Source organism: Oncorhynchus gorbuscha, linkage group LG05, assembly GCF_021184085.1.
Source record: "Oncorhynchus gorbuscha isolate QuinsamMale2020 ecotype Even-year linkage group LG05, OgorEven_v1.0, whole genome shotgun sequence".
In the NCBI taxonomy this organism is placed as follows: Eukaryota; Metazoa; Chordata; class Actinopteri; order Salmoniformes; family Salmonidae; genus Oncorhynchus; species Oncorhynchus gorbuscha.
This window is the reverse complement of record NC_060177.1, coordinates 46,178,810-46,206,494: the sequence shown is the minus strand read 5'-3', so window position 1 is coordinate 46,206,494 and position 27,685 is coordinate 46,178,810. Positions and strand designations below refer to the sequence as shown.

Sequence of the window (27,685 nt, the reverse complement as noted above, 5' to 3'; positions counted from 1 at the left end):
TCTGACCGCAAGGCACTTCAGAGGGTAGTGCGAGCGGCTCAGTACATCACTGGGGCCAAGCTTCCTGCCATCCAGGACCTTAATACCAGTCAGTGTCAGAGGAAAAATAATGGGCATTAATATGGAGGTGATCCGCCGTTGCTACTATAACAACCACCACTTTTCTGGGAATGGTTTCCACTAGATGTTGGAACATTGCTGCGGGCACCTGGATCCATTCAGCCACAAGGGCATTAGTGAGGTCAGGCACTGATCTTGGGTGATTAGGCCTGGCTCGCAGTTGGCATTCCAATTCGTCCCAAAGGTGTTCAATGGGGGTAAGGTCAGGGCTCTGTGTAGGCCAGTCAAGTTCTTCCACACCGATCTCGACAAACCATTTCTGTATGGACCTCGCTTTGTGCACGGGGGCATTGTCATGTTGAAACAGGAAAGGGCCTTCCCCAAACTGTTGCCCCAAAGTAGGAAGCATACAATTGTCTAGAATGTCACTGTATGCTGTAGAGTTAAGATTCCCTTCACTGGAACTAAGTGGCCTAGCCCGAACCATGAAACACAGCGCCAGACCATTATTCCTCCTCAACCAAACTTTACAGTTGGCAATATGCATTGAGGAAGGTAGCATTATCCTGGCATCCGCCAAACCCAGATTTGTCCGTCGGACTAACAGATGGTGAAGCGAGATTCATCACTCCAGAGAGCACGTTTCCACTGCTCCAGAGTCCAATGGCGGCGAGCTTTACACCACTCCAGACGACGCTTGTCATTGCGCATGGTGATCTTAGGCTTGTGTGTGGAAACCCATTTCATGAAGCTCCCAACGAAAAGTTGTTGTGCTGACGTTGCTTCCAGAGGCAGTTTGGAACTCTGTAATGAGTGTTGCAACCGAGGACAGGCGATACATTCTGTGACTTTGTGTGGCTTACCACTTCGCGGCTCCTTGATGTTTCCACCTCACAATAGCAGCACTTACAGTTGACCGGGGCAGCTCTAGCAGGGCATACATTTGACGAACTGACTTGTTGGAAAGGTGGCAGCATATGACGGTGCCATCACTCTTCCGTGAGGCCCTTCTTCTGCCAATGTTTGTCTATGGAGATTTCATGGCTGAGTGCTCGATTTTATACACCTGTCAGCAACGAGTGTGGCTGACAGGATAGGATAGGATAGGATAGGATAGGATAAGTAATCCTTCTCACCCCCCCCTTTAAGATTTAGATGCACTATTGTAAAGTGACTGTTCCACTGGATGTCATAAGGTGAATGCACCAATTTGTAAGTCGCTCTGGATAAGAGCGTCTGCTAAATGACTTAAATGTAATGTAAATGTAAATAGCCAAATCCACTAATTTCAAGAGGTTTCCACATACTTTTGTAAACTCATGTCCCTTTTTAGGACCCTGTTTTTCAAACAATATTCATAAAAATTCAAATAACTTTACAGAGCTTCATTGCATAGTGTTTAAACATGGTTTCCCATGCTTGTTCAATGAATCATAAATAATTAATGAACATGCTTAAACATGGTTTCCCATGCTTGTTCAATGAATCATAAATAATTAATGAACATGCACCTGTGGAACAGTCATTAAGACACTAACAGCTTACAGACGGTAGACAATTAAGGTCACAGTTATGAAAACTTAGGACACTAAAGAGGCCTTTCTACTGACTCTGAAAAACACCAAAAGAAAGATGCCCAGGGTCCCTGTTCCGCTGCGTAAACGTGCCTTAGGCATGATGCAAGGAGGCATGAGGACTGCAGATGTGGCCAGGGCAATAAATTGCAATGTCCATACTGTGAGACGCCTAAGACAGCGCTACAGGGAGACAGGATGGACAGCTGATCATCCTCACAGTGGCAGACCAAGTGTAACAACACCTGCACAGGATTGGTACATCCAAACATCACACCTGCGGGATAGGTACAGGATGGCAACAACAACTGCCCGAGTTACACCAGGAATGCACAGTCCCTCCATCAGTGCTCAGACTGTCCGCAATAGGCTGAGAGAGGCTGGACGGAGGGCTTGTAGGCCTGTTGTAAGGCAGGTTCTCACTAGACATCACGGGCAACAACGTCACTTATGGACACAAACCCACTGTCGCTGGACCAGACAGTACTGGCAAAAAGTGCTCTTCAGTCGCGGTTTTGTCTCACCAGGGGTGATGGTCGGATTCGCGCTTATCGTCGAATGTCATTGCAGGCAATCTCGACTCTGTGTGTTACAGGGAAGACATCCCCCTCCTTCATATCGTACCCTTCCTGCAGGCCCATCCTGACTTAACCCTCCAGCATGACAATGCCACCAGCCATACTGCTCGTTCTGTGAGTGATTTCCTGCAATATAGGAATGTCAGTGTTCTGACATGGCCAGCGAAGATCCCGGATCTCAATCCCATTGAGCACGTCTGGGACCTGTTGGATCGGAGGGTGAGGGCTAGGGACAATGCCAAGAGTGGGGTAACAACTCACATCAAGGACTGGCAAATTTGGTGTAGTCCCCGAGGAGGAGATGCACTGCAGTACTTAATGCAGCTGGTGGCTACACCAGATACCCCCCTTCCCCCTTTGTTCAGGGACACATGATTTCATTTCTGTTAGTCACATGTCTGTGGAACTTGTTCAGTTAATGTCTCAGCTGTTGAATCTTGTTATGTTCCTACAAATATTTACACATGTCAAGTTAACAGTGAGAGGACGTTTATTTTTTTGCTGAGTTTATATACAATGTTTCATACGACTTGTAATTCGTAACATATCAAAATGAGTGATGGACATCCACAAATTAATACATACCATACAAAACATAACATATCATACTAAATGGAGGGTCTTGGATTTACATACAGAATAATGTGAAATGCCCTGAGACCAGGTTGAATTGAACAAAAACCTCATAAATCGGTTCACAGTGAATATCAATGGGAATGAATCACTAACAGCTCCTCGGTTGGAGGAGCTGAAACCCACGAACGGAAATCTGACTCATTTGGGGTTTCGTCTTTTTGATTAATTTTTAATCCCCACATTCGGGAGAAGATTCAATTTTGTGGGGGTGCAAAACCACTTATTGTGTTTACAAGCTGCCCACAATCTACATCTGCCAAGAAAAATATTCTTCCCAGAGTTCAACAATTTGTTCAACAGCATGTAACAGACTGCCACTTATTCCTGACATACTGTACTGTTAGTATATTGATATCAAAATGGGCCACAAAGTATTAAATGCTATACCTAATGCAACCTTGCATTAAAATAGAGAAAGATTCTCCTATCTAGCTAATGTTTAACGACTAAGAGGAAAGCAATAATACATTTAAGTAATTACTGTGAGCCATATTGATACATTGTAAACAAATACACATTCTTGACATAGCATTCATACAAGTGGTTTAATTTCTCTTAGTATTGGATAGAATATGAAGAACTTTAATGTCCCCGAGAGGAAAGTTGTCTTAGACACACAGTACTCAGAGGAGGAAGGGGAGGACCATCCTCCTCAGTGAATTTCATAAAATGTTTAAATGGCTAAACATTTAAAGAGTTCTCATTTTTAGCTAAACCTATATATACTAAACCTCTCTCGACCTGTCATGTCACCAAATAATTTATTTGCAAAGTCTTGTGTAGCCGGAGGACAGCTAGCTTCCATCCTCTTCTGGGTACATTGACTTCAATACAAAACCTAAGAGGCTCATGGTTCTCACTCCCTTCCATAGATTTACACAGTAATTATGACAACTTCCAGAGGACGTCCTCCAACCTACCAGAGCTATTTCAGTATGAACTGACATGTTGTCCACCCAATCAAAGGATCAGAGAATTAATCTAGTACTGAAAGCATAAGCTACAGCTAGCTAGCACTGCAGTGTATAAAATGTGGTGAGTAGTTGACTCAAAGAGAGAAAGACAATAGTTGAACAGTTTTTAACAAATTCATATCTTCCAAAATGAAGGTGAAGCAAGAGAGAAATAGAGAGATTGTCATTTTTTTCAGTTTCACTTACTTAGCTAGAAAATGCAGCTAGTTAGTTTAGCCTACTGAAACACCCTGCTCAAACAGAGTGATACTATGTTAGCTAGCTGGCTATGACTTTCCAACACAACACTGGAACTCTTCCAAGTCAAGGTAAGCTTTTGGTTTTACTAATTTATTGCCACCGGGCCCGCCAGTGTAACTGCTTACTGACTGTACATTGTAAAGTTACTGCATGATTGTTGTGGGTTTACTAACGCATTAGTTCTATTAGCTCTGCTGACTATGACGTTACTTTAGATAATATGGCGACAACGATGTAGGGTGTGTGTAGCGATTTGGCTTGTAAAGTTTTTTTCGCCTTGTCACACAAGCATGGCAAGGGAAGAGGTGAGCGGAGAATAGCGCATAGATGAGGCAAGGAATACAAAGTGGCTGCTATCAAAGTGAACTGTGTTAACGCGTGATCAGAGGTGTATTCATTCCACCGATTCTGTTGAAAAACGTTTCTTAAATGGAAGCAAATGGAACAAAATGGGGATAAACATACCTGAATTTGTCCAATAGAAACTCTTGTGTGTAACTCTTGGACTAATGACTACACTCTATATCAGCTAGATGCAGGCAAGAGTGTGCAAGGTGGTATTGAAAGTCAATGTCTGTCCATGTGTCACTGTCTGTGAACTCAAATTTGTCTCTCGACCTGTGTGCATCTACGTTGTAAACTTTCATTTATTGGCTAGGTTGTAGAAACCTCATAATGGGTATAGAGAAAATTTGAGTATCATGTAGTAGCCTAAACCTATCGCTGTTACATTGAACTGGGTGAATGGAATATGAATGAAAGTCATCCGATATTCTGTAATAGAAATAAGGCCATGCTCATGAAAAAACAATCGTTCTCTCTCATATTAAACGGCACTGATCGCCAATGGTACTGCTGTATACAAAATAAACACAGTACATTACACACTCAACATAATATATATACTGCACTCATATTGATGTGGTAATACAAGCTTTAAAAGGCTACGTCATGAGGCTAAAGTGTACCCTATATTTTCCCAGGCCACATGCACATTCCAGTAACAAATTAGTTATGGTCTCTCACCCGCAAACAGGGCGATGTTAGAGTGCTTGGCATCGTATGGGCACCGTGCCATCCCACTGATCTCCTCCCCTAGATGTTCCATGGTGTCCATCTACAGTGGGGGAAGGGAAGAAGGTCAGAGGAAAATCTACCCAAAAGCTACCAGTCACCCCATCCCATCCCAACCCAACCCAACCCAACCCATCCAAACCCCAACCCAACCCTATCCTCATTGGAAAATGATGTTATTGTGTTAAATATGGCACCATATTTCACACAACATTAAAGCAGTAGTGGCAGTGGCTGAGTATCATATCATATCAGTTACCTCCCCCATGGGTACCCGTGTCATCCCCAGTAGGCATGAGTCTTTCATAGGCTGAGGTCAAGATCGCTGTATGATAACAAAGCTAACAAAGTTAGCATACTCTTGACAAAGACTGCAGCTTGCCAAGAAAGGCGAAGTGCTTACACTGACCTTTTTGGTCTCTAAACAGGTCATTTTATTTTGTATTCCTGTCTCGGTGGAAACAGCTATCATCTGGCCACTAAAAAGGTCACACACACTCTTACTAAGTGCAGAAAACCCTGCCAGAGAAATAGATGAAGCTGTTTTGGCAGTGAACATTACTCATGACCTTTTATTAAGACAACTAACACCAGCAGTGGATTTTTCTCTCGGCTATCAAGATATGAATAATTGTATAAACAGAGACCCTTTAAAGGATACACATTTTTTGAGACAGGAAATTCCAATTACATTTATTTTCTATTAAAGATATGGCGTAGCTAGTCTGAGGGCACTCATTTCAACTGTATCACTGTGGGTGTTGATGCACTATGCTGTCACTGTGGGTGTTGAGGCACTATGCCTGAGTCTCTTGGACTATCTGTTACTTGGACTGGGTTCTGCTGCAGCATTGGTGGAGGGAGGGAGGCCCCCCTTCTGCCTGTTTAATTTCACAGTGGCAATGACCTCTGTCTACTGTGGGCTTGGCTCTCTGTCAGTGATATATTCCTGCCATTTGAATAGGAGGAAGAGACTCCAAGGCAATTGGGAGACATATGAGGTCAATCCACTATCAAACAGCAAGGAGAAAAGGGATACACAATGATGTTCTTGCTCCTGAAGACATTCTTTTATTTTTCCATAAACAATTAGAAACATGGAAAGCTATACCTAACCTTGAGGATGTTAATTAATTAATTAACTCAATAATTAAGGCCCGATATGAAAATTATTAATACAAATAGAAAATAAGGACATCTCTAGCATGGCCTTCAGGTGGTTGCTTCCGCAGTGGAAAGGGGCCTTGAATGTCTATGTTGCTATCCTATAGGGTTTATCACTGCTATGGGAAATCATAGTGTGCACAATTTCAGTGCAATGACTCTCCCACTGAGACAGTCACACTCCATTTCTCTGCTGCCTGTCGGGCTAGGGCTGAGGCTTTAAACCATGGCTGATCCATATCACCTGGGCCCTCTCAGGACTGTTCCCCTGCTCCGCCCGGCAACATGTGACGTAATGGACACCCATAGAATAACAGGCAGCTAGGGAGGGAGGCTTTATTGCACAAAGCGAGCTGGGCCTTAGCTCAGGGGAGCGGCCCATGGCTGCCAAGGTGTCTGTCTGAGCAGCCCTCAGGAGTGTGTGTGGGGGGTGGGGGTGGGGATGTAGCTGCCGTCGACAGCAACATTTGTATAGCCCTCCCCCCTCCCCGTGGCTCTGATTAATGTGGGATGAGGTTGGCCCCGAAACAGAAGCTCTTTTCAGGCCTGTCAGGTCATCGAGATGGTGAGGCAAACTGTAGCCAAGGTGGATGCATGCGCACACATACTCTCTCCCCCTAAATCAAAACCAGGCTGAGCATTGAGGAGTGGATGCACCTCAAAAGCCTGGAATCGGACAGCTGGGAGAGCCTGCCAAAGGCCCACTGCCGACAGGCACAGCCTGTTCATTTCACCTCTTCCTCATAACGTTTACACATTTTACAGTGCCACTCGTTAAGTGTTACGGTATGTCAGTGAGGATGTCAGCTTTCCGCAGACAATATACCAGTAATAACAATTAAAAGGGTCTGAAATGGGAGCAGAGGAACTGTAAAACTAACCATGCCTATAAAATTTGGGCATTAATTCTGCATTCTCTAAAGAATGCTCAAGTGAGAACACAAGCCTTTTCTGTGCTTCGTTGAAACCAAAAACCCAATGAAGCAAAGAGTCTTGTTCAGTGGTAAACAACAAATCCCTGATGTCTCTCAACAACACCTTCAAATCAAGTCTACTGTGGCACCAATTTATTTCCCAACATGCCAACAACAACTGCCTTCTAGAGATATCTTTCCTAAGGTTGACATATAAGGGGAAAGGAGGATACCTAGTCAACTGAATGCATTCAACAGAATGTGTCTTCCGCATTTAACCCAACCCCTCTGATTCAGAGAGTTGCGGGGGGCTGCCTTAATCAGATGGTGCTTCTCTCTAAAGAAGACTGCCAAAGCCAAAGCCAAATCTTGAAACTATTCCAAAAATGCCTTGACAACTGAGGTGGCCGCCTGTCTTGATTAGAGCATCTTATTTCAATATGACTGCTTTGCCTACATGTCAACATAGGTTTACCTGATTTTAAATCAAACATGACAAACTACATGGAGAAAAAGGGACAGATCTGACCATGGGCTTTTGAAAGTAATCCATCAATGTCCATCTCTCCACACATCTTCTCCTTTACGTCGTACCCACATTGGTGAAATACAGCACTGTGTTGGTGGCATATTCTTAACAGGTGAAGTCAGAGCATGGGTAGTAGGGAGCAATGGGAGCTGTACCTTGTAAGTTCGACAGGAGGGGTTGAAAGCATTTGTTCCGCACACAAACAAGGTGTCATCGTTTTGCTGCAGGAGGACCTTGATGAAATTGTGACATTCATCCTTGGGGAGAAAGGGGGAAAAAATGTTAATTGTCTCATTCTTGTGCTGAATAGAAACGAGAGCGAAACGACATTCACAGCTATGTTCAAAGGAATGAATGATGGCGACTGACTAGTTTACGTTCCTGGAATGCTATTAACTGTACAGTATATTATTTGATGGGAATGTCAAATGCACAGAAAACATAACATGAATTACACAAGGAAGGAAATGGGTGGATTTGTCCATGCCATAATAAAAAAACAACAGGTAAATATTCATTTCACGATAGAGTATTCATATAGAAGCATTTGAGACAGCAAGGCATTCTGAGATGGCATAAGTAGGTTTAAATGAATATGCACATGCATTTTCCTGGTAAGGTCCCATGGTCAAGAAAACCTCCTGGCCCTAGTTATTATTATGTATTCTGTGACCTTCAGTACATTGAGGAGAGGGAGAATAAGTAGATCAGTAGTCTGTACCTTGTGCTTCCCCTTCATTCGGCATGTGTCCACATCTGCCTGTCTGGACTTCCATGTCAGTTTCTGTGGAGAGTAAATTGATGGGGAATCAATTGAGATCTCTGCTTAGTTACCGTGGTCATCATTCCTCAAGAGAGCCAGAGCCCGGCCCGGGGCACCAGGCATCACCTCGCACGATTGGCTGCACTCTGCTTGTGCCCTGTGAGTCCTCTTAAGGCTGCTCTGAAGCCAGCGAGCTGCCATTCCACAGCAGAGTAGCCTCTACTACAGCTACAGTACAGTGTTAGTGTTTGGAGCCTGGCCACTGATTCAAGACTACTGCTAAACAGGCTCTCAGTGATCAATCTCTCTGTCTCAGTCTCTTTGAGACAGAGAGATTCCGGCTTGCTCTTATTATTTGCCCCAACTAGGTGGATCACACAGACACTGAGGAGACACTGAGGTTGGAGGTTGTTACATATGTCCATCCATCTCAGGTTTCTCTCATTGGCCCCGTCCTGCTGACCAGCAATGACGCATGTGGGTTGGTGCCTGATAGGATAACGTGCTTAGTGGGGTCACGGTGTTGCCGTGTCTCACACCAGACAAGCCGCTGGAGCGGGACTGGACAGGACGGTCCGCCAGGTAATTAGGTGAGTGTTCGGTACGGTCACCCGGAGGACGGCGCAGAACAACACGTCTCCCCCCCCAAAAAAACGTACCTTGTTGAAAAAGATCTCCTCGGAGTTGGCGGTGTCTGTATCCAGCGTGTATATGTGATCCCTGAAAGAGAGGAAATAAGAGAGGCACTCAACAACAACAATTCAACCATTTCTACACCAGTAAATCTTAAACGGTTCATATTTGTCTAAACTCTGTTCAAACTGGCAAAAAATAACAATATACAAAGGGGCTATTTACTCTGACAGACAGAAGCAGTCAACAAAAGTTTACAGTGCTGCTGCCGCCCAGACAAAAGCCTCTTTGTTCATGGGAAAGGTTTGTGGGGGGTGTGGGGGTTTGCCAAGTCACTCGATGCTGTTCAGGTCAATTAAGCATTATGTTCAGCCATAGGAAATCTATACTAACACTCATTAAAGCGCAGACAAGACCTATGCATTTCACTGGTAATCCAGACTTTCCTACCCGCATATGGAACACATAAACTCAGGAGTTAAGTACCTTTCTGCCAGACTGTGTTTATTGACCGTGAAGAAAGGCTCTGAGAGTGATTGACAGGCTTGTTTGCCGAGGGAAAGGTGACCGTGCTCAACGCTGCAACCACTTTTGAGATTCATTTTTTTGAGACGGCTGTGTGAATGTAGTTTTAATCAAAGTCTGTAACAGATGCTGTCTGACTTGGGCTTTGATTATGACTCTCAACCTGCACAGAAGTTTGCTGGAGTCTGGAGGAACAGCAATTCTGAAATTAATCCACTTCAATGAGTTTCCTGAGACTCCGGCATCTCCAAGAGCAGTGGTTCCCAAATTTTTTATACTGCTTCAAATGTTCAACCTCCAGCCTGGCACGTACCACCTCTAGCACCAGGGTCAGCGCACTCTCAAATGTCGTTTTTTGCCATCATTGTAAGCCTTCCACACACACACACACACACTATACGATACATTTATTAAACATAAGATTGAGTGTGAGTTTTTGAGTGTGAGTCTTAACAACGCGATATGCCAAGGCAGGATACTCTGAGCGCAGCCCAATCCAGAAATCTGGCAGTGGCTTCTGATAAAATGTTCACAGAACCGCTTGTTGCAATTTCGATGAAGCTCTCTTGTTCAGATATCGGTAAGTGGACTGGATACAGGGAATCCAGTTGTTTGTGCCATCTGTTTTGGGAAAGTACCTATGTAATTGCGCACCCAACTCACTCAGGTGCTTCGGTTTATCACATTTGACATTGTCTGTAAGCTTGAGTTAATTTGCACACAAAAAAAATCATACAATGATGGAAAGACCTGTGTGTTGTCCTTGTTAATGCAGACAGAGAAGAGCGCTAACTTCTTAATCATAGACTCAATTTTGTCCCGCACATTGAATATAGTTGCGGAGAGTCCCTGTAATCGTAAACTCAGATCATTCAGGTGAGAAAAACATCACCCAGATAGGTCAGTCGTGTGAGAAACATTAATGTGATTGGATGTCATTATTTGACTAGGCTATCTATATTTGACATTGTGTTGTAAATTCGCTGAACACTATATGGTTTAATTTTAAGTTTGCAGTGTATAGCCCCGTTGGAAAAAATAAATGGACTGTTTGAAAATGTGAAGCAATTGTTTTTAACAAAAAAATATATATTTTAAATATATATTTTTAAAAAATGGGAATCACATTTTTATTTGGCGTACCCCCGACGGCATTGCACATATCCCTGGTTTGGGAATACCTGTCCAAGAGGATAAAGCCTGACTAAGTTATGTTATCAGCGCTACGTCGTAAATTAAATCGTTAATCTTGAGAGCGTAGCATTTGGAGAAGCTCCACCCTCTCTCCCTCTCTCTCTCTCTCTGCACTCGGCAATCCCGTTCTGTGAGCTTGTATAGCTTACCATCGCCGCTGAGCCATTGTTGCTCCTAGACAACTTACAGTTGACCGGGGCTGCTCTAGCAGGGCAGAAATTTGACAAGCCGACTTGCTGGAAAGGTGGCATCCTATGACAGTGCCACTAGAAAGTCACTGAGCTCTTCATTTTTGTCTACGGAGATTGCATGGCTGTGTGCTCGATTTTATACACCTGTCAGCAACGGGTGTGGCAGAAATAGACAAATCCACTAATATGAAGGGGTGTCCACATACACTATATACAAAAGTATTTTCTTTCTGGGAGAAAGTTCACTCTTATCTGCACTGGCAAATAATTGCAGTGCACAGCTGCGACAAAAATCTGATTCAAGCTCAGGCCACAGATATCCTCCTCAAAATGTTCTTCATTAAGATTCTCTGGATTCTCTCTCCACCACATGCTTTGCCTAATTGATCCAAATTGGAGACATTGTTCCAAAAAGTCCATATTTACAATAATTTGCTCCCTCCTGGTGATGTGGCCAGTGTTTCAGAGCCTAGTGATTCTAGCAGTAGAATCAGAGCAGAGCTCCAGCAGAGATAAGACAGAGCCAAGCCAAGCATCATGCAAACATCCTGGCAGGACAATGTTGGAGCTGTCTCTGTGTCAACACCAGCAGTCAAACACTGTCTGCACCTGGGCTCATGTCAGATCAAGTCCCCATTCATTTCCTCCACTAAATATATTGTTGAGCTGTTAAATATACAGCAGGCCAGAGCGCCTCTCATCTCCACTGCGCTCTATGTGGTAGTGTAACTTCTAAAATAAATCTTCTAAATTTCCATGGTACAGTTTATTAGCTGTGGTATATTGGCCATATATCACAAACACCCAAGGTGCCGTATTGCTAAATAGCCATTGTTTGTCATACCCATGGTATACGGTGTGATATACAGTAACACAGCTTTCATCCAATCAGCATTCAGGGCTTGCACAACCTGTTTTTTTTACGTGATATTAATCACTGCGGAGTGGGCTCTGTACTTCCCGAAAATAGGGGCATAAGAATGTGAGTTGGATGGAAGGTATGTAAATATCTGCACGGCTCTAAACATTGAAAGTTGAAAGTAACGCTTTGGTGTGTCTAGGGGGAAAGAGGAGGACTTGGACATCCAACCATGAGAACAGAGGGGCTTTGTGCTAGGGAATGTTGTTTTCATAACACCCCATTTCTTCTGGGGGGAACTGCAGGCCAGTGCGGTCCATCTGGTGACCCTTTGTGAAACAATCTCGCGCTTGGACGGCAGAAAGGGGGCCCTGATTAGTATGCATCCCACACCTATCGCCTCCAAATGGAACACCCCCCTCCCCATATTCCACCCTCTTCATAACTAGATTATGTGTGGTAGGGGGGCATTGTACATTGTTTTCGCTCATATCCCAACACAAGTGTATGGGAGGGTAGAGAGAAAAATGGGCACGATTACACTCAGGAGTGGCTTAAAGAGGAGCCTCATTGAGTATTTTCTGGCTGTCCTTTTGGCCGAGTCTTATTTACATTTTGTACAGGCAGAACACTGCAGTGGAAAAAAATACGGCCTGGTTCTGAGAGGCAGAGGAAGTGTAATCCGCATCATTAACAGGCTTTAACAGGATTTGATGGCGACTTGAATAATTGAGACCCATGCGCCTCCAGTGGGGCAGCCTAAAGATACCCAGGGTTTTCATGAGGACCAGGGACATGCTTTCACATGCAGGCAGGCAGACTTTACCATTCCCACCCTTATTGAGGGGCGTAAACAGAGGGTGGGTGCCGTTGCCATGGTTAGCGGGAGTTGAGGGCAGGGAATGGTGACTATGCCCAGCATGCGGCATGACCTGGGTCTTGGGGTACCTGCTGGCTGTTATTGGCAGGCTAGCAGTGGCCGGTTGATCGTCTCTGCGGGCAGACACCAGGACAGAGCTTAAGTCTGGGCTGAGCCTCAGTGTCTGCTCTTCATCTGATCACAGAGTCGGCCCTGGACAGGGCTAGCAAACACACACCAATACAGCAGCACCACAAGAACACACTCAACATACAGCAGGGAGTAGGCCTCTGACAACCGATGCCAGGCTGTGTATGGGCAGTGCACAGAAGGAGCCAGACTGCCCTATGAACACAAGACGTTGAACATACATCTTTTTGGTTGAAAAGACGTGGAAATATGTATTTTCAACATATTGTGCTCACTGGGTGGTGACATTAATTCCCAGTTTTATTACAATTCATGACAACATTGATGTATGCATACTTTAGCTTAGAAATATGGTAAATTAAAGCAGACAAATATTGCAGCTATCTCATAATGTCATTGCTCATCACCATGAGAATTACTAGATAGGCCTATGACACAAATTGTTCTTAACTGACTTGCCTAGTTAAATAAAGGTTACATAAATCAAAATAAAATAGACCAAAAAGATATTACTCAAAAGTAAATGATTTGGTTTTCTTCCCATTAAGATATTAGACTAACAGCTAGTCAAAGAACATGACTGATTCAAAGGAGATGCAAATCCTGGCATGTGGATTATGTCTTTAATAAAAAGGAATTGAGAAAATTATACAGAATATTAAACCAATCCACAACAGACATGAACTGAATGCATAACTATGGAAGAATTAACATATTAACATATAGCCACAAATGACTAAAGAGAATGACCTAATCAAGATAACTGTTTAAAACTACTCCCAAAAATACCAAATAATGTCAATTACAGCATATGTTGGAGCTCCAGCATTGCCAAAGATTACACTTTTTCTCCAGATTAATTAAGACACGTTCGTCTATTTGCAATTTTGGCAGTGGATATGTTTGCATGTCCTGCTGCTAAAAAAGCTTGTGGTGTTATTGCTAGCGTAAAACAAGAACCAAAAGGATATATATCATTCACAAAATGGCCTGAAACAGAGTTTGGTTTTGGACACGGTTTCCACTGACCATCTGCAGGCTGCACACTGAGATTTCTGGTCTTCAGGCATGGCATAATGGCCATAACACTGGACCCACAGCATTGGGCCCTCAACACTGTCCCCACAAAACTGGGCCCTCAACACTGGGCCCTCAACACTGGCCCACAACAGACACATTTCACTCGGTTATGACTATGCACCGGCAGCCCAATTCTGGCAAAAGAGCTGATCTGATTGGTCAAAAGACCAATTGTGTCCCGATTCAGGAAACTAGGCGTACGTCTCACGTCACGACTTCACATGAGAGCCTTTTGAACGTATTTTTAAAAAATGTAAAAAATGTGTTAGTTTTTTGGGCAAAAATGCCTTCTCGAACATGTGAACTTTCATGTGCCTTAATATTGGTCCTTCTGTAGCTCAGTTGGTAGAGCATGGTGCTTGTAACGCCAGGGTAGTGGGTTCGATCCCCGGGACCACCCATACGTAGAATGTATGCACACATGACTGTAAGTTGCTTTGGATAAAAGCGTCTGCTAAATGGCATATATACATATATATACATATATATTAATATCAAACTTGTATGTCTTCTGTAAATACGAATACAGTTTTTCGCCACAGAGAAAGTCAGCAACCTTCCCGCTAGCCATGATTGGCTGAATTAATCAGTGGGCTGGACATGCCGACAGCTGAGTTTGGATTGGTCTGTGGTGTTGCATCTCGTGTCTATAAAATGAGCTGCTCGTAATAGTATTTTTGAAAGATATAATGTTAGCCATGGAGACCTGCGAATATGCTTCTTCTGCTCTCAATAGCATTGCTGCCCTGAATTTATCAGGCACTATCGACAAAGGTCAGTGGGAAAAAGTTGTGATGGACTACTTTCTGGACAACGAATGCTGACTCTCTCACACTGAAAATAACACGTTTTCGAAATCAGTGCAACACAAAGGGCCAAACAAGCTGTGCAAACTAAACGGAAACAATACAGGATGTCTTATAAAAGGGGTTGCAGTCTGCAGTGAAGCTTTCATCCATGTATACCGGTAAGAATCTAGTTAAGGATTCAGATATTAACGTTATACTTTTCTAATTTTGTCAGAAAGTTATTTTCATTGCAAGCTAAAGCTTGCTGTTAGCTAGCCAGCTGGAGTTCGATGGCTGGCTTGCTAACTAACATTAAACCTAACGGTATTTGTTTAACTTTAGCTTGCTATGACAATTGGTTTGTATTGCTAGTAACGTTACTCTATGGATTGAGATTATAGTTAATTTTTTAGCTAGCTAACATTAGCTGAGGTTAGGTGGCTGGCTTGCTAGCTAACATTAACTTATGTGTATGAGGGGTATGTAACGTTAGTGATGTTTTCTCAGAATGCCATTTTGCATCGCTAGATTTAGCCTAATGTTTGCTAGCTAACATTGAACCTATTGGTTAACTTTAGCTAGCTATGACAATCTGTTTGTATTACTAGTTAAAGCTTGCTGTTAGTGAGCCAGCTGACATTAGATGTCTGGCTAGCTACAGTAGCTAACATTACCTGTGTGAACTGTGTGTAGTGATATCTCAGAACTCCATTTCGCATCTATTGTACACTGCTCAAAAAAATAAAGGGAACACTTAAACAACACAATGTAACTCCAAGTCATTTACACTTCTGTGAAATCAATCTGTCCACTTAGGAAGCAACACTGATTGACAATACATTTCACATGCTGTTGTGCAAATGGAATAGACAACAGGTGGAAATTATAGGCAATTAGCAAGACACCCCCAATAAAGGAGTGGTTCTGCAGGTGGTGACCACAGACCACTTCTCAGTTCCTATGCTTCCTGGCTGATGTTTTGGTCACTTTTGAATGCTGGCGGTGCTTTCACTCTAGTGGTAGCATGAGACGGAGTCTACAACCCACACAAGTGTCTCAGGTAGTGCAGCTCATCCAGGATGGCACATCAATGCGAGCTGTGACAAGAAGGTTTGCTGTGTCTGTCAGCGTAGTGTCCAGAGCATGGAGGTGCTACCAGGAGACAGGCCAGTACATCAGGAGACGTGGAGGAGGCCGTAGGAGGGCAACAACCCAGCAGCAGGACCGCTACCTCCGCCTTTGTGCAAGGAGGAGCAGGAGGAGCACTGCCAGAGCCCTGCAAAATGACCTCCAGCAGTCCACAAATGTGCATGTGTCTGCTCAAACGTTCAGAAACAGACTCCATGAGGGTGGTATGAGGGCCCGACATCCACAGGTGGGGGTTGTGCTTACAGCCCAACACCGTGCAGGACGTTTTTCATTACCAGACCCTGTGCTCTTCACAGATGAAAGCAGGTTCACACTGAGCACATGTGACAGACGTGACAGAGTCTGGAGACGCCATGGAGAACATTCTGCTGCCTGCAACATCCTCCAGCATGACCGGTTTGGCGGTGGGTCAGTCATGGTGTTTGGGGGGCCGCACAGCCCTCCATGTGCTCGCCAGAGGTAGCCTGACTGCCATTAGGTACCGAGATGAGATCCTCAGACCCCCTGTGAGACCATATGCTGGTGCGGTTGGCCCTGGGTTCTTCCTAATGCAAGACAATGTTAGACCTCATGTGGCTGGAGTGTGTCAGCAGTTCCTGCAAGAGGAAGGCATTGATGCTATGGACTGGCCCGCCCGTTCCCCAGACCTGAATCCAATTGAGTACATCTGGGACATCATGTCTCACTCCATCCACAGACTGTCCAGGATTTGGCGGATGCTTTAGTCCAGGTCTGGGAGGAGATCCCTGAGGAGACCACCCGCCACCTCATCAGGAGCATGCCCAGGCGTTGTAGGGAAGTCATACAGGCACGTGGAGGCCACACACACTACTGAGCCTAATTTTGACTTGTTTTAAGGACATTACATCGAAGTTGGATCAGCCTGTAGTGTGGTTTTCCACTTTCATTTTGAGTGTGACTCCAAATCCAGGTTTGATCAATTTCATTTCCATTTTTTTGTGATTTTGTTGTCAGCACATTCAACTCTGTAAAGAAAAAAGTATTTAATAAGAATATTTCATTCATTCAGATCTAGGATGTGTTATTTTAGTGTTCCCTTTATTTTTTTGAGCAGTGTATAATAATACTAATATATTTGTATCTGGAATCAATCAGTAGAACACGCCTGACTCGAATCCCCCTGTCATGCAGGTGAAAGAGGACCCAAAAGCGACTTAACAGAAACAGAGTTTATTTAAGTCCAAACAGGGAATAACAGAAATCCTCTAGTCTGTAGAGGGGAATAACTGGAGAAGCGGCCACAGACTGCAGGTCGCTTCGGGTAGGCGCAGGCCGTAGTAGACAGAGACACCTGCTCACACGCAGCATCTGATGAAGGCAAAAAACACGACAGGACAGGGCGAAACACAATCACAGCATGGTGAATACAAAACAAGGAACCGACGGGACAGGAACGGAACACAAAGGAATAAATAGGGACTCTAATCAGGGAAAGGATGGGAACAGGTGTGGGAAGACTAAATGATGATTAGGGGAATAGGAACAGCTGGGAGCAGGAACGGAACGATAGAGAGAAGAGAGAGCGAGAGAGTGAGAGGGGAGGGGAGAGAGAGGGATAGAAAGAGGGAAAGAACCCAATAAGACCAGCAGAGGGAAACGAACAGAATGGGGAGCACAGGGACAAGACATGATAATAAATGACAAACATGACAGTACCCCCCACTCACCGAGCGCCTCCTGGCGCACTCGAGGAGGAATCCTGGCGGCAACGGAGGGAAATCATCGATGAGTGAACGGTCCAGCACGTCCCGAGACGGAACCCAACTCCTCTCCTCAGGACCGTAACCCTCCCAATCCACTAAGTATTGGTGACCCCGTCCCGAGAACGCATGTCCATGATCTTATGTACCTTGTAAATAGGTGCGCTCTCGACAAGGACGGGAGGGGGGAGGGAAGACGAACGGGGGTGCGAAGAAAGGGCTTAACACAGGAGACATGGAAGACAGGATGGACGCGACGAAGATGTCGCGGAAGAAGCAGTCGCACAGCGACAGGATTGACGACCTGGGAGACACGGAACGGACCAATGAACCGCGGAGTCAACTTACGAGAAGCTGTCGTAAGAGGAAGGTTGCGAGTGGAAAGCCACACTCTCTGGCCGCAACAATACCTTGGACTCTTAATCCTGTGTTTATTGGCGGCTCTCACCGTCTGTGCCCTGTAACGGCAAAGTGCAGACCTCACCCTCCTCCAGGTGCGCTCACAACGTTGGACAAACGCTTGAGCGGAGGGAACGCTGGACTCGGCAAGCTGGGATGAGAACAGAGGAGGCTGGTAACCCAGACTACTCTGAAACGGAGATAACCCGGTAGCAGACGAAGGAAGCGAATTGTGAGCGTATTCTGCCCAGGGAGCTGTTCTGCCCAAGACGCAGGGTTTCTGAAAGAAAGGCTGCGTAGTATGCGACCAATCGTCTGATTGGCCCTCTCTGCTTGACCGTTAGACTGGGGATGAAACCCGGAAGAGAGACTGACGGACGCACCAATCAAACGACAGAACTCCCTCCAAAACTGTGACGTGAATTGCGGGCCTCTGTCTGAAACGGCGTCTAACGGAAGGCCATGAATTCTGGAATACATTCTCAATAATGATTTGTGCCGTCTCCTTAGCGGAAGGAAGTTTAGCGAGGGGGAATGAAATGTGCCGCCTTAGAGAACCTATCGACAACCGTAAGAATCACAGTCTTCCCCGCAGACAAAGGCAGACCGGTAATGAAGTCTAAGGCGATGTGAGACCATGGTCGAGAAGGAATGGGGAGCGGTCTGAGACGACCGGCAGGAGGAGAGTTACCCGACTTAGTCTGCGCGCAGTCCGAACAAGCAGCCACGAAACGGCGCGTGTCACGCTCCTGAGTCGGCCACCAAAAGCGCTGGCGAATAGACGCAAGAGTGCCTCGAACACCGGGATGACCAGCTAACTTGGCAGAGTGAGCCCACTGAAGAACAGCCAGACGAGTGGAAACAGGAACGAAAAAAGGAGGTTACTAGGACAAGCGCGCGGCGACGCAGTGTGCGTGAGTGCTTGCTTAACCTGTCTTTCAATTCCCCCAGACTGTTAACCCGACAACACGCCCATAAGGAAGAATCCCTCGGGATCAGTAGAAGCCACAGAAGAACTAAACAGACGGGATAAGGCATCAGGCTTGGTGTTCTTGCTACCCGGACGGTAAGAAATCACAAACTCGAAACGAGCGAAAAACAACGCCCAACGAGCTTGACGGGCATTAAGTCGTTTGGCAGAACGGATGTACTCAAGGTTCTTATGGTCTGTCCAAACGACAAAAGGAACGGTCGCCCCTCCAACCACTGTCGCCATTCGCCTAGGGCTAAGCGGATGGCGAGCAGTTCACGGTTACCCACATCATAGTTGCGCTCAGATGGCGACAGGCGATGAGAAAAATAAGCGCAAGGATGAACCTTATCGTCAGACTGGAAGCGCTGGGATAGAATGGCTCCCACGCCTACCTCTGAAGCGTCAACCTCGACAATGAATTGTCTAGTGACGTCAGGAGTAACGAGGATAGGAGCGGACGTAAAACGTTCTTTAAGAAGATCAAAAGCTCCCTGGGCGGAACCGGACCACTTAAAACACGTCTTGACAGAAGTAAGAGCTGTGAGAGGGGCAGCAACTTGACCGAAATTACGAATGAAACGGCGATAGAAATTAGCGAAACCTAAAAAGCGCTGCAACTCGACACGTGACCTTGGAACGGGCCAATCACTGACAGCTTGGACCTTAGCGGAATCCATCTGAATGCCTTCAGCGGAAATAACGGAACCGAGAAAGGTAACGGAGGAGACATGAAAAGAGCACTTCTCCGCCTTTACGTAGAGACAATTCTCTAAAAGGCGCTGTAGAACACGTCGAACGTGCTGAACATGAATCTCGAGTGACGGAGAAAAAATCAGGATATCGTCAAGATAGACAAAAACAAAGATGTTCAGCATGTCTCTCAGAACATCATTAACTAATGCCTGAAAAACAGCTGGCGCATTGGCGAGACCGAACGGCAGAACCCGGTACTCAAAATGCCCTAACGGAGTGTTAAACGCCGTTTTCCACTCGTCCCCCTCTCTGATGCGCACGAGATGGTAAGCGTTACGAAGGTCCAACTTAGTAAAGCACCTGGCTCCCTGCAGAATCTCGAGAGGCTGATGACATAAGGGGAAGCGGATAACGATTCTTAACCGTTATGTCATTCAGCCCTCGATAATCCACGCAGGGGCGCAGAGTACCGTCCTTCTTCTTAACAAAAGAACCCGCCCCGGCCGGAGAAGAAGAAGGCACTATGGTACCGGCGTCAAGAGACACAGACAAATAATCCTCGAGAGCCTTACGTTCGGGAGCCGACAGAGAGTATAGTCTACCTCGAGGAGGAGTGGTCCCCGGAAGGAGATCAATACTACAATCATACGACCGGTGAGGAGGAAGGGAGTTGGCTCGGGACCGACTGAAGACCGTGCGCAGATCATGATATTCCTCCGGCACTCCTGTCAAATCGCCAGGTTCCTCCTGAGAAGTAGGGACAGAAGAAACGGGAGGGATGGCAGACATTAAACACTTCACATGACAAGAAACGTTCCAGGATAGGATAGAATTACTAGACCAATTAATAGAAGGATTATGACATACTAGCCAGGGATGACCCAAAACAACAGGTGTAAACGGTGAACGGAAAATCAAAAAGAAATAGTCTCACTGTGGTTACCAGATACTGTGAGAGTTAAAGGTAGTGTCTCAAATTTGATACTGGGAAGATGACTACCATCTAAGGCAAACATGGGCGTAGGCCTGTCTAACGGTCTGAAAGGAATGTTATGTTTCCGAACCCATGCTTCGTCCATGAAACAACCCTCAGCCCCAGAGTCAATCAAGGCACTGCATGTAGCACCCGAATCGGTCCAGCGTAGATGGACCGACATAGTAGTACAAGATCTAGATGAAGGGACCTGAGTAGTAGCGCTCACCAGTAGCCCTCCGCTTACTGATGGGCTCTGGCCTCTTACTGGACATGAATTAACAAAATGTCCAGCAACTCCGCAATAGAGGCACAGGCGGTTGGTGATCCTCCGTTCCCTCTCCTTAGTCGAGATGCGAATCCCTCCCAGCTGCATGGGCTCAGTCTCAAAGCCAGAGGAGGGGAGATGGTTGCGATGCGGAGCAGGGAAACACCGTTGATGCGAGCTCTCTTCCACGAGCCCGGTGACGAAGATCTACCCGTCGTTCTATGCGGATGGCGAGAGCAATCAAAGAGTCCACATCTGATGGAACCTCCCGGGAGAGAATCTCATCCTTAACCACTGCGTGGAGTCCCTCCAGAAAACGGCGAGCAGCGCCGGCTCGTTCCACTCACTAGAGGCAGCAAGAGTGCGAAACTCAATAGAATAATCCGTTATGGACCGTTCACCTTGGCATAAGGAAGCCAGGGCCCTAGAAGCCTCCCTACCAAAAACTGAACGGTCAAAAACCCGAATCATCTCCTCTTTAAAGTTCTGGAACTTGTTAGAGCAATCAGCCCTTGCCTCCCAGATAGCTGTGCCCCATTCTCGAGCCCGGCCAGTAAGGAGTGAAATGACGTAAGCAACCCGAGCTCTCTCTCTAGAGTATGTGTTGGGTTGGAGAGAGAACACAATCTCACACTGCGTGAGAAAGGAGCGGCACTCAGTGGGCTGCCCGGAGTAGCAAGGTGGGTTATTAACCCTAGGTTCTGGAGGCTCGGCAGGCCAGGAAGTAACAGGTGGCACGAGACGTAGACTCTGGAACTGTCCAGAGAGGTCGGAAACCTGAGCGGCCAGGTTCTCCACGGCATGGCGAGCAGCAGACAATTCCTGCTCGTGTCTGCCGAGCATGGCTCCTTGGATCTCGACGGCAGTGTAACGAGCGTCTGAAGTCGCTGGGTCCATTCCTTGGTCGGTTCCTTCTGTCATGCAGGTGAAAGAGGACCCAAAAGCGACTTAACAGAAACAGAGTTTATTTAAGTCCAAACAGGGAATAACAGAAATCCTCTAGTCTGTAGAGGGAATAACTGGAGAAGCGGCCACAGACTGCAGGTCGCTTCGGGTAGGCGCAGGCCGTAGTAGACAGAGACACCTGCTCACACGCAGCATCTGATGAAGGCAAAAAACACGACAGGACAGGGGCGAAACACAATCACAGCATGGTGAATACAAAACAAGGAACCGACGGGACAGGAACGGAACACAAAGGAATAAATAGGGACTCTAATCAGGGGGAAAGGATCGGGAACAGGTGTGGGAAGACTAAATGATGATTAGGGGGAATAGGAACAGCTGGGAGCAGGAACGGAACGATAGAGAGAAGAGAGAGCGAGAGAGTGAGAGGGGGAGGGGGAGAGAGAGGGATAGAAAGAGGGAAAGAACCCAATAAGACCAGCAGAGGGAAACGAACAGAATGGGGAGCACAGGGACAAGACATGATAATAAATGACAAACATGACACCCCCAGTCATACAGTCCACAATAAGAGAGCTGGCACAACCAAAGGCACCAGCGCAGTCATCAATTACATGCACCATTTCTTCACCAACTACGGAGTTGGGAAAACACGTGTGGACCTGAATTGCGATAACGGCAGTGGTTTGCCCCCAACTGGTGCTTCGGCCTCATCAAGCAGCGCTTCAGAAAGACCAGTGTGAACACTTTGTCTGAGATTGCTGGTGTTGTGAAGGACGGCACTGTGGCAGGGGTCAACATCCCACAGCTGGTTGAACTGGAGGATGGTACGGTGCTGGTGGAAAGCTATGGCTGGCAACAACACCTGACTCCGTACATCAGGCCGCTGCCACAGATCAAGCAGTACCAGTACTTCAGGTAAAAAATCATTTTCATTGTATGAGATTATTATTATCTAAGCTTGGGAGGTGAATTGATGTTGTGCATATCTTCAGATTTTTTTTGTTATTCCCTGTTTTACAGACTCTGGAGCCTGGTGTTATCCCCAAGGAGCGTTTGGACTGTCGGGACCAGGTTTCAGCTGCTGTGCAATGCTGACATCCTTCCTCTCATAGATGGTCTGCCTGTAAAATCACCACCTGGACTGGACACAGCTAGACAAACTATCTTTTTGAGAAGATCAGGGAGTTTTGCAACGAAGAGGCTATGGACATCACATGCCCTGCACCAAAGTCAAGGACAGGACAGAAACAGGCTCTCCGAATATAGATTCCCTTTCATGTGTGGTTTGGACGGACCAGTCATCGGCACTATCTGCAGTGCCTCTATTCACATAACACTCTCCTACCACACACGCCATACACTGCTGCTACTATTTTGTTTTGTTTATCCTGCTTCTCAGCCACTTTATCCCTGATTGTATGCATATAACTACATTTACATTTACATTTAAGTCATTTAGCAGACGCTCTTATCCAGAGCGACTTACAAATTGGTGCATTCACCTTATGACATCCAGTGGAACAACCACTTTACAATAGTGCATCTAAATATTTTAAGGGGGTGAGAAGGATTACTTTATCCTATCCTAGGTATTCCTTAAAGAGGTGGAGTTTCAGGTGTCTCCGGAAGGTGGTGATTGACTCCACTGTCCTGGCGTCGTGAGGAGTTTGTTCCACCATTGGGGAGCCAGAGCAGCGAACAGTTTTGACTGGGCTGAGCGGGGAACTATACTTCCTCAGTGGTAGGGAGGCGAGCAGGCCAGAGGTGGATGAACGCAGTGCCCTTATTTGGGTGTAGGGCCTGATCAGAGCCTGGAGGTACTGAGGTGCCGTTCCCCTCACAGCTCCGTAGGCAAGCACCATGGTCTTGTAGCGGATGCGAGCTTCAACTGGAAGCCAGTGGAGAGAGCGGAGGAGCGGGGTGACGTGAGAGAACTTGGGAAGGTTGAACACTAGACGGGCTGCGGCGTTCTACCTCGTCTATCACTGATATCGTTATTGATATTGTTCTTGTACATACTGTATATTGTATTTGTGTTGACACTATCTATTTCTGATATTGCTACTTTGCAAGTAACCATTTGACTGTACCGTTTACACCTTCTGTAGAGACAATCCACATAGCCAGACAGCAAAATATTGATATATAAAATGAATATTGATATGTGTGGTCATAACATGATTTTGTGACATACCACAACAATATCATGTGATCGTATCAAGTGTCCAGATCATAAATATGTGGCGCATGCCCTGTTTATGTACTGTACATGTGTACCTCACTCAGGTTTCAATTCAGTTTGCATGGCCTTATAATATGTGATAAGTGCATGTGTAACAGTATATAAAGTATGCTAATGTACTGGTATGAAGGCACTTAAGTAAATACTTTAAAGTACTACTTAAGTATTTTTCTGTTGAATTAGTACATTCCGTTACTATTAATAATTTTGGCAACTTTGGCAAAATTCTGCACGTTTACTCCATACACTTGACACCCAAAAGTACTTGTAACATTTTGACAGGAAAATTGTCCAATTCACACGTTTCAAGAGAACATCCCTGATCATCCCTACTGCCTCTGATCTGGCAGACTCACTAAACACAATTGCGTGCTCCTGGCTCTCCATCAACTAAAAATAATAAAGTTGTGCCGTCTGGTTTGCTTAATGTAAGCAATTTGAAATGGTTTATATTTTTACTTTTGATACTGAAGGACATTGTACCCCTGGCTTTCCGTCAATAAAAAATGTAATAAAAATACAATTGTGCCATCTGATTTAATATAAGGAATATGAAATTTTATACTTTTACTCAAGTATGCCAATTTAGTACTTTTTCACCACTGGATGCGGCTGGTGGTTAAAGCATTTCTTTCACATCAATTTAGTCAAGTGTGTCTGGGTAGCGTCATCTAATAATTTTTCTTTCATTTTTGATTTTGGAGCCTAATGCCACTTTTAATCTTGATCTTTACTACACTACTCACTGTTTAGCACATGACCTCATGTGAATCCTTAAAGAGATGGGTGGGGCTGGCTTAGAGCGCGTGAACAATGCTGAATGGGTGTAGACAATGCTGAATGGGTATAGACAAAGGAGAGCTCTCTAGTACGTACCAAAACATTCAAAGGCCCTTTTCTCAAAAGTGAGTTTACAAGTGTATCAACTTTCAAAGTAGAAATGCTTTCCCTTTGCCCTTCAAAAATGCTATGTATGATATATCATTTTGTAGCTCTGAGTCTCTACTTTTGTACAATGTAAAAAAAACAAAAAAAACATTAACAATTTTGCTACATAAGACCGAAGGTGGTGAGTCACAATTAGTGGAAAAATAATCCAATTGGTCTGCTGTGTAAAGGCAGTTTATGGGCCTCAACTGAGATCTGATTAGGTCAACTGATTTTGTACGGTTGGCCTGTTGACTTACTCTGAATTCTGTTCTTGCAATGACCATCCAACTATTTGCTTTATACTGTTGGACATCTAGTTGTGTCATGCAGGTGAAAGAGGACCCAAAGCGACTTGGCGAAAACAGAGTCTTTAATCCAGTAAAGTAAATACAATCAAAAAAACACAACTTTCACTCGAAATGACGGACAAACTGGAGACTCGATCTTGAACAGCAGGTGAACAGCAGGTTGCCTCGGGAAGGCACTTGAACCAAACAGACTCAGACACCTGCTCACCCAGCATCTGAGGAAAACACGACACGACAGGGCGATACACAAACACAGCACGGTGAATTCTAGACAAGGGCCGACAGGGCAGAAACGAATAACAGGAGAGAAATAGGGACTCTAATCAGGGAAAAAAGGATCGGGAACAGGTGTGGGAAGACTAAATGATTGATTAGGGGAATAGGAACAGCTGGGAGCAGGAACGGGCGATAGAGAAGAGAGAGCGGGAGGTGAGAGGAGGGGGGGAGAGAGAGGGATAGAAAGGGAAAAGAACCTAATAAGACCAGCAGAGGAAACGAATAGAAGGAGAAGAACAGGGACAAGGCATGATAATAAATGACAAAACATGACAGTACCCCCCACTCACCCGAGCGCCTCCTGGCGCACTCGAGAGGAATCCTGGCGGCAACGGAGGAAATCATCAATGAGTGAACGGTCCAGCACGTCCCGAGCCAGACCAACTCCTCTCCAGGACCGTAACCCTCCAATCCACTAAGTATTGGTGACCCCGTCCCCGAACGCATGTCCATGATCTTATGTACCTTGTAAATAGGTGCGCTCTCGACAAGGACGGGAGGGGGAGGAGGCAGGCAGGAGTGCGAAGAAAAGGGCTTGACTTAGGAGAACCTGCAGGAAGACAGGATGGATGACGAAGGTGTCGCGGAAGAAGCAGTCACTGGCGTGGGATTGACGACCTGGGAGACACGGAACGGACCAATGAACCGCGGAGTCAACTTACGAGAAGCTGTCGTAAGAGGAAGGTTGCGAGTGGAAGCCACACTCTCTGGCCGCAGCAATACCTTGGACTCTTAATCCTGCGTTTATTGGCGGCTCTCCCTGTCTGTGCCCTGTAACGGCAAAGTGCAGACCTCACCCTCCTCCAGGTGCGCTCACAACGTTGGACAAACGCTTGAGCGGAGGAACGCTGGACTCGGCAAGCTGGGATGAGAACAGAGGAGGCTGGTAACCCAGACTACTCTGAAACAGGAGAATAACCCGGTAGCAGACGAAGGAAGCGAATTGTGAGCGTATTCTGCCCAGGGGAGCTGTTCTGCCCAAGACGCAGGGTTTCTGAAAGAAGGCTGCGTAGTATGCGACCAATCGTCTGATTGGCCCTCTCTGCTTGACCGTTAGACTGGGGATGAAACCGGAAGAAGAGAGACTGACGGACGCACCAATCAAACGACAGAACTCCCTCCAAAACTGTGACGTGAATTGCGGGCCTCTGTCTGAAGCTTGGTAATCCTAACGGGAGGCCATGAATTCTGAATACATTCTCGATAATGATTTGTGCCGTCTCCTTAGCGGAAGGAAGTTTAGCGAGGGGAATGAAATGTGCCGCCTTAGAGAACCTATCGACAACCGTAAGAATCACAGTCTTCCCCGCAGACAAAGGCAGACCGGTAATGAAGTCTAGGGCGATGTGAGACCATGGTCGAAGGAATGGGGAGGCGGTCTGAGGACGACCGGCAGGAGAAGTTACCCGACTTAGTCTGCGCGCAGTCCGAACAAGCAGCCACGAAACGGCGCGTGTCACGCTCCTGAGTCGGCCCACCAAAAGCGCCCCTGGCGAATAGACGCAAGAGTGCCTCGAACACCGGGATGACCAGCTAACTTGGCAGAGTGAGCCCACTGAAGAACAGCCAGACGAGTGGAAACAGGAACGAAAAGGGAGGTTACTAGGACAAGCGCGCGGCGGCGCAGTGTGCGTGAGTGCTTGCTTAACCTGTCTTTCAATTCCCCAGACTGTTAACCCGACAACACGCCCATAAGGAAGAATCCCCTCGGGATCAGTAGAAGCCACAGAAGAACTAAACAGACGGGATAAGGCATCAGGCTTGGTGTTCTTGCTACCCGGACGTGAAAATCCAAACTCGAAACTTGAGCGAAAAACAACGCCCAACGAGAAGCAGCGGGCATTAAGTCGTTTGGCAGAACGGATGTACTCAAGGTTCTTATGGTCTGTCCAAACGACAAAGAAGGCAGTCGCCCCCCTCCAACCACTGTCGCCATTCGCCTAGGGCTAAGCGGATGGCGAGCAGGTTCCACCGATTACCCACATCATAGTTGCGCTCAGATGGCGACAGGCGATGAGAAAAATAAGCGCAAGGATGAACCTTATCGTCAGACTGGAAG

General features: G+C 46.0%; 1 protein-coding gene across 4 annotated transcripts in view; it reads right to left on the bottom strand.

Annotated features, from left to right (window-relative positions):
* LOC124035972 (semaphorin-6A-like) overlaps window positions 1-27,685 on the bottom strand; it is a 112,035-nt gene that overhangs the window by 31,597 nt on the left and 52,753 nt on the right. For all 4 annotated transcript variants that reach the window (XM_046349977.1, XM_046349979.1, XM_046349978.1 and 1 more), the window contains exons 4-7: window positions 9,166-9,226; window positions 8,465-8,527; window positions 7,899-8,000; window positions 5,089-5,179 (exon numbers count right to left, since the gene is read on the bottom strand). In XM_046349977.1, coding sequence (XP_046205933.1) covers window positions 5,089-5,179; window positions 7,899-8,000; window positions 8,465-8,527; window positions 9,166-9,226 — 317 coding nt within the window. The remainder of the gene's footprint in view (window positions 1-5,088; window positions 5,180-7,898; window positions 8,001-8,464; window positions 8,528-9,165; window positions 9,227-27,685) is intronic.